Source organism: Ctenopharyngodon idella, chromosome 3, assembly GCF_019924925.1.
Source record: "Ctenopharyngodon idella isolate HZGC_01 chromosome 3, HZGC01, whole genome shotgun sequence".
Classification (NCBI taxonomy): Eukaryota; Metazoa; Chordata; class Actinopteri; order Cypriniformes; family Xenocyprididae; genus Ctenopharyngodon; species Ctenopharyngodon idella.
In genome coordinates, this window is record NC_067222.1 from 24,844,112 (window position 1) to 24,855,619 (window position 11,508).

Consider the following 11,508-nt stretch of genomic DNA (forward strand, 5'->3'; position numbering starts at 1 on the left):
TCATTCTAATCTATTTCATGTATCCCCTGTATGTTGTTTAATAAAAAATAAAAAAAAAGTCAAAAAAATAAAAAATAAAAAGTCCTCATTCTGAATCAACGAGCAGATGTACACCAATAAAAGTTGTTGTTACTCACGGGGGCGTTCTCTTCCGTGTCCCTCTCTCCAATCAGAGAAGTCTATGTTGAAGATTCTGCGCATGCTCAATCGCCACCTTTTCATGTGTTTTTTGCGCAGGCTCTGGTGGAGGTCACTGTGATCTAACAGCGTTAGTGGGTGAGTAGTCACGTTGTAAGAGATTAGCGATATTTTAATATGGATTTTGTGTTTTAATTTTATTTACAAAACGCTAATAATTATAATGTGACTATTGAAAGGGAAACGAGCATGATGATTTTATCTTTGTGGGAAGGTTGGCAGCAGGACATGATTGCATGTCAGTTGCAACATTAGCGCGTAGCAGGCTAATTAATTAAAGTTCACTACAACGGAAGTATTTTAATCCCAGTTGATATTTCTCGTATAAGTTATTGTATTAGCGAATACAAATTTACTTGGAGTGTTTTATAATTGTAAGGTTGTTTTGCCAATGCGTTTCGCTGACCATGCCTGACCCACTCAAAGTGAGAGCAGGTTAGCACGTTTCATTCATGTCATGTCACTGCTGAAGAGTCACGGCTAACCGGACGGAATGTTTTGATTATTCGAGGGCCTTTACATTCATTAGTGGTGATCCATGAAGCGATGATTAAGATGAATTTGCTTCTCTCATCAGGACTGTCACATTGTTGCCATGGCGAAACTCTTTGAGTCCATTGGAAAGCTGGGATTGGCCTTGGCTATTGGAGGAGGTGTAGTCAACTCTGCTCTATATAATGGTACGTTCAGTGGTGCTCAACCACTTAAGTTCTTTGTAATGTACCTAATGACACAGTGAGAGAACCTGTATTGAGTTATTTATACAATTATTATATCAAACTAAGTGTTTTAATTTAAATTTGAAGATGTTTTGTTTAACACTCTGGGTTTTTTCATTGCAGTGGATGCGGGACACAGGGCCGTCATCTTCAACAGGTTTCAAGGTGTCCAGGATGATGTTGTTGGGGAGGGCACACACTTCCTTATACCCTGGGTGCAGAAGCCAATCATCTTTGACTGCAGGTCCCGTCCACGTAATGTGCCAGTCATCACTGGTAGCAAAGGTACATCATGCCATTCTCTTACAGTTTCTGTCTGACTGCTGTTCTTCATTTGTTCTATATTTTTTATGTCTGCTCTGTTTATTCTTTAATGTTTATCTCATACTATCTCTCTCTGCATCACAATATGTTGAGGTTTCTTGCTTTTCTGCTGTACTAATAAACTTTGGAAACTGTCTGTCTTTGTTCCTCTCAGATTTGCAGAATGTGAACATCACGCTAAGAATCCTGTTCCGACCAGTTGCTGCACAGCTGCCACGGATTTTCATGAGTATTGGAGAAGACTATGACGAGAGAGTGCTGCCCTCCATCACCACTGAGGTTCTGAAGGCTGTAGTGGTGAGTAATCAGGCATAACGTTATGAAGAAATGTGCATTAAATTGATCAAAAGTGATAGTAAAGACATTTGTAATGTTACAAAAAAAATCCATTTCAAATAAATGCTCTTCTTTTGAAAAAGAAGCCAAAAAAATGTTAAGCAGCACAACTGTTTTCAACATTGATAATAATTAGGGCTGCACGATTTATCACGATTAAACCGCACACGATTTGGCAAAGGCTGCAATTATTTTATGCGCAGCTTGTCAGAGCTGTACGGCTCTGTGATCAGTAGTAAATGCTTCTCCATCTGAAAGCCAGAGGGCGCTCTTGCGCAGAAACTCCAAATATGCCCTGCCGCAGAAGAAGATAACAGGTGTCATATCGCTGTAGCAGAATAAACAGAAGATTGAAATGCTTTGATTAAACATGACTAATAAACACACGACTGCCTTATTCTGTGTAAAAAGCCACATCATCTCACAGAAGGACGCTCAACTGTCGTTATGAAGTGAGTTTGGAGTAAAAACATGTTATTAAATGTTGTCTTTTGTTGGACAAGATGTTAATAAATGCTTCTCATGTCTGGAAAGATGTTGATCCTTGAGATCAAACATCTTGCGTGTTGCTTTTTCAAATGTACATTATAAGCCACTCAAACTCGCAGTGCTTTCAGATGGATTAGCATTTGTAGCCATACTTTATTGACAAGCTGCGCATAAAAAAAATTATCGCAGCCTTTGCGATTTCATAATCACACTAAGAATCGCATTTAAGCAATAATTCCGTTTAAGTTCAATGTTATTTTTCGTATCATGCGATAAATCATGTAGCCCTAATAATAATAATAATGCATGTTTTATATTTGATAATATATATTCATGTTTGAGCATCAAATCAGCATATTAGAATGATTTCTGAAGGATCATGTGACACTGAAAACTGGAGTAATGATGCTGAAAATTCAGCTTTGCATGACAGGAATAAATTATATTTTAAAATATATATTTCAAAATTGTAATAATATTTCACAATATTACTGTTTTACTGTATTTTTGATCAAATAAATGCAGCCTTTGTGAGCATAAGATACTTCTTTCAAAAACTTTTTTGAAGGGTTAGTTCACCCCAAAATGACATTTGTCATTAATTTCTCACTCTCATGTCGTTCCACACCTGTAAGGCTTTCTTTCGTTCATCTTCGAAACACAAATGAAGATATTTTTGATGAAATCTGAGAGGTTTCTGTTCCTCCATTGACTGCCTTTTCAACTGACACTCATAGTGTCAGTTCATAAAGAGATTGTAAAACTAATCCATATGAATTGAGCAGTTTAGTCCAAATTTTCTGAAGAGACTCGATCGCTTTTTATGATGAACAGATTTAGTTTAGGCTTTTACTTGCATATAAACATTGATCAGCGAACATAAGCCGAAGCTCAACTGAACATGAATGACGCACAAGAACAAACCTCTTCTGGAAGCTCAAATGTGCTGTGTAACACACGAGAATGAACCTCATTGGTTACGCTTCCGGAAGAGGTTTGTTCTTGTGCGTCATTCATGTTCGGTTGAGCTTCTGCTTATGCCTAGTCAATGGAGGGACAGACGTCTCTCAGATTTCATCAAAAAGATCATTTGCCTTCCGAAGATGAAAGAGGTCTTACAGGTTTGGAACGACATGAGGGTGAGTAATTAATGACAGAATTTTCATTTTAGGGTGAACTAACCCTTTAAAATATTTTAACAACCCCAAACTTTTGGATGGTAATGTGTATAGGGCTGGATGTTGGTAACATCTACAGAACAAAAGATAAAACTAAAACCTGGCATAGAATAAATGCCAATTTAATGTGTATGTATGTTTCCACAGGCCCGTTTTGATGCCGGTGAGCTCATCACTCAGAGAGAGCTGGTGTCCAGGCAGGTCAGTGAAGATCTGACCGAAAGAGCATCCACCTTCGGTCTCATTCTAGATGACGTCTCTCTGGTAAAGACCTCTTTTTTTTTCCCCCTCTGTTCACATTTCAGTTTCTCTCCCCTTCAGTGTCTAACCCTTATGTGTCTCTCCCCTCAGACACATCTGACGTTTGGCAAGGAGTTCACTGAGGCTGTTGAGATGAAGCAGGTTGCACAGCAGGAGGCTGAGAGGGCCAGGTTTGTTGTAGAAAAGGTAAGAGCCTCAAAATAGAATGGTGCAGTGCATGGTCCGAAATTAACATTTGCCCAATGAGAGTAAAATTGTCTTTCATTAGTAATTGTAACGGAGTTGCTCCGCAGTTCGAAACCAAAACTATTAGGTATTTATATAAATGACTCACTGTTTTAAGTGATGCGCACGATCAACACCAAAATCACCTGCTAAATAAAATGTGCATCTTGCTTAGTGCAAAATTTACAGTTTTTTCCCCCTCAGAACAATGTGACAACATATATGGAATATTCCTTGCATTAGATAATAGCAAAATAATTCCATTGTATTTTTTTCTCATTTTAAATCTACACTACCGTTCAATAGTTTGGGGTTGGTAAGATTTAATGGTCTCTTATCCTCACGAAGACTGCATTTATTTGATCAAAAATACAGTAAAAACAGTCAGCAAGTACGACACATGATCCTTCAGAAATCATTCTAATGTGATGATTTGGTGCTCAAGAAACATTATTATTATTATTTTCAGAATTCTTTGAATAAAAAGTTCAAAAAGAGCATATATTTAACAAATCTTTTACATTATAAATGTCACTTTTGATCAGTTTAATGCATCCTTGTTGAATAACCATACTCGTTTCTTAAAAAAAAAAAATCTTACAGACTCCAAACTTAGTGTATATTTTTTATTTTATCTATTTATTTATTTATTATAAGGTGAAATGAATTATTAAAAATACAATTTTTTTCATATAAAATTGAAAAATACATTTTTATTTGTCCCATAAGCAACAGGTGATATAATATTGTCTATGTAATTGTCTCTCAGGCAGAACAGCAGAAGCAGGCAGCCATTATATCAGCGGAAGGAGACTCCCAGGCTGCGCTATTGATCGCTGATTCTCTGGCAGTAGCTGGTGACGGCCTGGTGGAGCTGAGAAAGCTGGAAGCAGCCGAGGACATTGCCTTCCAGCTCAGTCGCTCTCGCAATGTTACCTACCTCCCGTCTGGACAGGGAACGCTCCTTCAGTTACCACAGTGACAGGGAAACTAGAGAGACACACACACTCACTTCACTTTTTTTTGTTCTAATTTTGGCTACTTTTGGAAAAGATGATGTCTGTAGAACCCATGCAACTATCTGATCAGCCTATAGGCAAATTTATAGAGGCAAAAACAAGTGTTTTTCTCTTTCTTTAGTCCAAGAGTTTTCTTGCTCTATTCCTGAAAGTATGGACTGCCGCAAGGTGGTTACAGTAATTGGAAAGAGTCAAGGGGAAGAGTCTGTGTGTATGCAAATGTGCTGCCGGTGCATATGTATTTGCATTTGAAATGTTTTCTCTGCTTAATGCGAGTTTAATTTGAAACCCATAAGCCTTTCAGTTAAATTCTCCATCAGCAGAATTTGATCTAAATACCATGCAAAGCTAAATTAAATTGTACATTCATGAGCAGTAAGACACACAGATTGCACTGTCAATGTGTGTCATGCTGCTTGGATGATTGACATTAATCTCTCTCTGCTCCTGCAGGACCGACTGTGTTGTTTTTTTGGTTTGAATATGTTTTGTTATTGTATGTATGTGGCAGAAGGAATGCCCTTGTATTCCACAAGTGGCAAATTGATAAAATAATCAATAAACAATGATTCATTTATATTAAACCAAAATACAGTTGAATGTGCCTCGGTTCAAATGAAACTCAGTATTTTTGTCTTATGTAATTGTTCTTGTTAATGTTCTTATCTGGAAATGAGAAACTATAATGAGAGATCAATTATTTTTATTTAATAGACACACAGGAAGTCAAAATGACTTGATACAAAAAAATGGGAAATAGAAAACATTAAACTGCCTACAAGACAGTAGTGATGGGAGAAAAGCTTCGAATCAATTGAACCAGTTGCTTCGCAAAATGATTCATTGTTTCGAAGCGTTCGAAACACCACACGCTGGGGACCCCTGCTGGTCAGGACCGTGTAAATGCAACAAAAACTTGCATAAAAAGAGCTTTTACAAATCCATTCTAAATGTGTTATTGAAAGTATACTCTATCAAATGCAATGAACTAATCATCTAATACCATTAAATATTAAGTGTATAATATGTATGCTTTTATCAATTTTCAGGGCTTGTTTTGTTTATTCTATGGATGGGTCAGCTAAACAGAGACTATTAACTACTATTATTCCTTTTAATTATACAAATACTTAATTAAAACGTCTACAAATGTGTAAAACTCAGAGATCAGGTAATAGACACTTTTAATATTAGACAGACACTTGTTCAATGATTCGCCGCTGGGGGGCGATCTCAGTGAATTCGCATGATTCATGGGTTCACAGAGATCGCCCCCAGCAGTGAATCATTGAAATTTCGAAACAGCTATGACGTAACGAAGCATCGTTTACTGAAATCACGTGACTTTGGTAGTTTGCTCCGAATCACTGATTCGAAATAAAAGATTCGTAAAGCTTCGAAGCTTCATGAAGCAGTGTTTCGAAATCGCACATCACTACAAGACAGAAGACATCTCTCCCACCCAGGGGCGTAGTTTGTGGGGGGAGGTACCCCCTCGCCCCAATATTCACATCCATCAGTTACAACCCCCCAATATTTCAACATGAAAATCACAGATCAAATGAAAAATATGTACAATTCATTTATTTTGTAACAATAATTTTGTTCCTAATCAAATATGAGTTTGTCATAATAAATCAGACAAAAAAAAAAAAAAAAACTCCCCCTCCATTGAACCGATTGGTAACGCCCAACCAATGTGTCGCACTTTCACCCACACAACGTGCTGTTTGAACGGGAGAGCATGGGTAGCACCAAAAAATGAAGAGAAGCGGCAGACTATATTAAATTGCTGGTAAAAAAGGACGTTAAAAAGAATAAAACATGTACTGAGAAGGAGGTATGAGAATATTCTGTAATAGCTAAGTACACTCCACATATATTTTAGCTAGCTAATCCATTGCAATTTATTTAGCCATAACTATCAGTATAACAAGTTACCAAAACAGCCGTCTGTTATGTTAGTTCATTTTTCAATAGTGTCTGTAATTATCAATGACAAAATTATTCCCATCGGTGTTTGTTTTCTATCTAAATTAATCTGACTTGTGAACGAATTGACTGAATGAACGAATTAAGTGGCTCACTCAATAAAAAAAGCGGTTTCAATATTTAACATAATTTATTTATTTCTAGAATCTCTCAGTTATGTTAGAATTTGATGAATGATTATACAGAAATAAAGTTCATAAAGTTATGAGGTGTATAAGCTCAAAATAAATGTTCCCTTTCATATTTGATATGTTGAATTTGTAATCAGTTAAAGCATGTGTTCATTTTAATCAAACTATCTATTGATCATAAATGCTTGTAGATAGATAGATAGATAGAAAAGAAGAAATTAATTATCCAAAAACACTACACATAGAACAGATTATTATTATTATTTTAATAAAAAAAAAAAAAAAAACCCAAAACAAATAACAGGCAGCATACCAACGTTTAACCCCCCCAATGTTCAAACCAAATCTACGGCCTTGCTCCCACCTCAAACCCTCAGAACTCAACCCAATGGTGCTATCCAGTGGTAAGAGTGTGGAGCATATAGAAATAAAAGACAAATTAATAATCACAATTCTGAGGAAAAGAAACAAAAGGGAACCTGGGGACATATGTGTAAAGCTGCTCAAAGTAATAATGTAGTCTTAAGTGTGTCAAAATACTACGAATTACGTAATTATAGTCTTATTACAAGGAATGTGATTCATAGAGGTTCCTATGTGTTAAAACTAGGTCTCAGCTCCTAAATTATTTAATCCCCGGTTTCACAGACAAGGCTTAAGCCTAGTCCACAACTAAAATGCATGTTTGAGCTGTTTTAACTGAAAGCAGTTTGCCATTGTCAGTGTCAGTCCCATTGTTTTGTCTCAAGATGCACACTAGGGATGTTTTTTTGTTTTGTTTATTTTTTCTAAGGAACGTTTACTGGCTTAATCTAAGCCCTGTCTGTGAAACCAGGCCTAAGAGTGCTGAAGAGGTACCCTAACCTAGTTAGGAGTAACAAGATGGCAGCAGACTTTTCACACTTTACAATGAAGATATAAATATGTATTGGAGTTACAGTATATGATTGATAAAATGATACTCTAGTTACTCTAATCAGGGTATTCTTTTTTTATCTGACCTAGTAAAAAAATTTGACAACTTCTCCCACTCTACAAATCAGTGCTTTAACTGCAGAAATGAAAGTAATAATGAATTCCTCGTGAGGTATAAAATACTGTAATTTCTTTATTGCTTTGCAATCTAACAGTTACTTTTCTTAAATGGTTTTCTTAAATGGTTCAGTTCCTCCTGAACCAAAACAACAGGCTTATGCAGCGTTAACGCCATGTTGGCAACCCGTGACGTTCTACCAGGATCTGTTCACGTCCTCAGACTTGGATTTTTACATTTCTATTTCAACACTAATAAAGCTGAAATGAATCTGCAGCAGTCAGGTGGTACAAGTAAGAGCTCTGTAGGTTGTTTACGTACATTATTAATGTAATGTTATGTGCTTTGAGACATGAGGTAATTTAATGCCTCTCTAGTCTCGTGACTTTGGAGAGAGCACTCTAAAGGGAGGGTGGGATCTTATGCTTTCAAAGCTAGCTTGCCATTGCTAGCCTCTCCAAAATTGCCTACCCTACCTTTAAGTCAAAAACTTAAGCCTATTCTTAAGAGCATTTTTGAAAAGTTTTATACATACAGCCCCAGATCTTTTCATATAATGAAAATTATACTCTAAAGTCTTTAGAGTATACCTGATTCTTCTTTCTAGATGTAATGTACTAGTTAACTATGTAAGCTACTCTAGGCCTTCAGACACTTGGCAAATATAGCTTTTAGTGTCCACTAGAGGGCATCAGTGCTTTCAAATCTGAAATCATATGCCTTCTCATACATGCCTTCTCATCATTCTCAGTATTTTTTTTCCTTACTATGGTAGTCAGTGGGCTGAGATCTGCTTGTTTACAAACATTCTTTCAAATATCTTCATTTGTGTTCAACAGAACTAAGAAATTCATACAGGTTTGGAACAACTTGAGGGAGAGTAAATGATGACACAATTTTCATTTTTGGATCAACTATCCCTTTAAGAGACCATAAAATATATAGAGAAATAACATTCCACATTGAGTTTAATTCAAGTAACCTGTATGTCAGAGTTGTAAACATTTTTTTTAGTTATTCTGACATATAGATTTTCTTTATTTGGAATAAAAACATCTACACATTTTTATTTATTTATTTATTTTTTATCTACAAAGTGAAAGTGAAAGTGATGTGATGCATAGCCAAGTATGATGTCCCATACTCTGAATTTGTGCTCTGCATTTCACCCATCCAAGTGCACACACACACCTTGAGCAGTGGGCAGCCATTTTTCTGCGGCGCCCAGGGAGTGATTGGGGTTTAGTGCTCAAGGGCACCTCAGTTGTGGGTAATGAGAGTGGAAGAGAGTGTTGTTCATTCACTCCCCCCAGCTACATTTCCTGCTGGTTCTGAGACACAAACTGAGACTCAAGTCCGACTCTCTAACCATTAGGCTCAAGCTTAAAGCAGCAGCTTACATAAGCTTGCTTCTTTTCGAGAAGTTTTCTGTGCATTTTGATTACACACAATCTGTTGCAGACTGAGCATTTATTTTCTCTCTCTTCTTTGAAATTGTCTTGTTCCGCTTATTTCTTCCACTCTTGCCCAGAAACTACAAATCTATGCAACATAAACACAGATATATGCTTCAACTGAGTAGAAGAAGCTTTTGGTTTTGAATCAAAAATACTACATTGCAATCTCCCATGTTAAATTAATTTTAAGAGAGCTTTACAACAAACTTCAGTGCAGGAATATATACAGGAATGTGTAATTGTGTCATTATGTACTGTATAAGTATTGTATATTAGGAGGGAAAAGAGAAGCATGTTAAATAGAGAGAGAGTGAGATGTGGAAATCATAGTATTTACTATTTTAGACTTAACATACACAACAGTCATCACACACAGGATGTCGATGTTTCTTTCCTGTTTTACACTTGTCAAAACACTGTGGGCACTTACAAGACAAATATTCATCTAAGACAAGCCAAATTATTTGAAGTTTGAATAAACTGTAACGTAAAGCCTCATAATTCATAATTCTTTTGCTATAAACTTGTTTTGTACCAACCAGAGGGCACTATTTAGAGAATTTAAATGTTTTAATATACTCAAATATCATCAATTCCACCCGTCCTCCTGTGGCCACATTCAATAATGAGATGACATAGCTATGAAGTCACTCTGACCCAGTGGTTCTCAACTTTAAAAAGTTATAGGTAGTTGAGTTTGATCAGGGTTGGGGCTAAACTCTGCAGGAAAGTGGACCTCGAGGGCCAGGGCTGAGAACCTCTACTCTGACTCTTAGTAGTCGAAATGAGCCTCTTCCCATTAGTGCTGATCTCTATCAACACAGTGATGTAAATGAAAACAGCAGCTGCTCTGTCAGACCAGTTTGTTAGTCATCTTTATGGAAGGAAAGCAGATGAGGACAAGAGATCATTTCAAATGTTTAGCTGAGGTCATCATATGTCATCACTGGGCAGGTGTTAGTGCAGCAGATGCTACAGTGAAACAGTCCCAGAATGCCAAACACACCCACAGAACATTGGAATTTCATTTCATATTTAAGAAATATGTGACCCTGGACCACAAAACCAGTCGTAAGTCGCACAGGGTATATTTGTAGCAATAGCCAACAGTACATTGTATGGGTCAAAATTGTCAATTTTTCTTTTATGCCAAAAATCATTAGGATATTAAGTAAAGATCATGTTCCATGAAGATATTTTGGAAATTTCCTACCATAAATATATCAAAAATGTATTTTTGTGAGTGGATATGCATTGCTAAGGACTTCATTTGGACAACTTTAAAGGCGATTTTCTCAGTATTTTGATTTTTTTGCACCCTCAGATTCCAGATTTTCAAATAGTTGTAACTCGGACAAATATCGTCCTATCCTAACAAACCATACATCAATGAAAAGCTTATTTATTCTCAATTTCAAACCCTTATGACTGGTTTTGTGATCCAGGGTCACATATCATAAAGTGCAGTTCTACTGAATATCAGAATGGCCCTTTGCCACAGGTAATCACAGCCATGCTGATACTCAATACTACAGCATGACGAATATGTTGCTTATGGCTTTGTTGAAAGTCCGTAACAGTGTATGTGAGTTATGTCATGTTGGAATGATTGTATGAAATTGGGGTCACATGAATGATCATTTGTAAAGTCATCATTACCAGCAGGAAACTTATACTTTCTTTAAAAATTTAGTTTACACAAAAATAAAAATTCTGCCATCATTTACTCAAATCCGTAATACTTTTGTTCATCTTTAAAACACAAATGAAGAACACAAGGGTGAGTAATTGATGACAGAATTGTCATTTTTGGGTGTACTATCCCTTTAAGTCTTGACTTTGAATTTGTAGGGCAGTTAATAACATAAGCATTTTGGTATTGATAGCTGTGAATATTGGCATACAATATAGTCTGTACACTTTTTGCTGTCTTGAACAGGAAGAATAATAAAACTGGCCAGATAATTTAGCATATATTTGAGAAGACAGACATGTAACCAAACTATTTATGGCAGCACATGAATGATAAAATACACAGACAAAGAATAAACTACACACTTTGTGTTCTTTATTATGTTGCACCAGTGCTAAAATGTTTCTGTCGTTGTCGGAAAGCGAATAAATAAGACACATTTTCAAAAAGCCT

General features: G+C 36.3%; 1 protein-coding gene across 2 annotated transcripts; it reads left to right on the forward strand.

Moving 5' to 3' along the window:
• The first annotated feature begins 154 nt into the window (after positions 1-154).
• phb (prohibitin) lies at positions 155-5,339 on the forward strand. 2 transcript variants are annotated; one of them, XM_051886857.1, is made up of 7 exons: positions 155-276; positions 776-878; positions 1,041-1,202; positions 1,396-1,538; positions 3,392-3,508; positions 3,596-3,691; positions 4,500-5,339. In XM_051886857.1, exons 2-7 carry the CDS (start codon positions 794-796, stop codon positions 4,710-4,712), a joined length of 816 nt encoding a protein of 271 aa, XP_051742817.1. In that variant the 5' UTR covers positions 155-276; positions 776-793; the 3' UTR covers positions 4,713-5,339. The 2 variants fall into 2 exon arrangements, with proteins under 2 accessions (XP_051742817.1, XP_051742818.1); XM_051886858.1 differs by lacking the exon at positions 155-276 and adding an exon at positions 611-633.
• Positions 5,340-11,508: the final 6,169 nt, after the last annotated feature.

Bases quoted from the DNA above. Each gene is read 5' to 3' on its own strand.
- phb (XM_051886857.1), top strand. From the start codon at position 794: ATGGCGAAACTCTTTGAGTCCATTGGAAAGCTGGGATTGGCCTTGGCT. The intron at 879-1,040 runs GTACGTTCAGTG...TTTTCATTGCAG, and splicing joins CAACTCTGCTCTATATAATG to TGGATGCGGGACACAGGGCC. The intron at 1,203-1,395 runs GTACATCATGCC...TGTTCCTCTCAG, and splicing joins AGTCATCACTGGTAGCAAAG to ATTTGCAGAATGTGAACATC.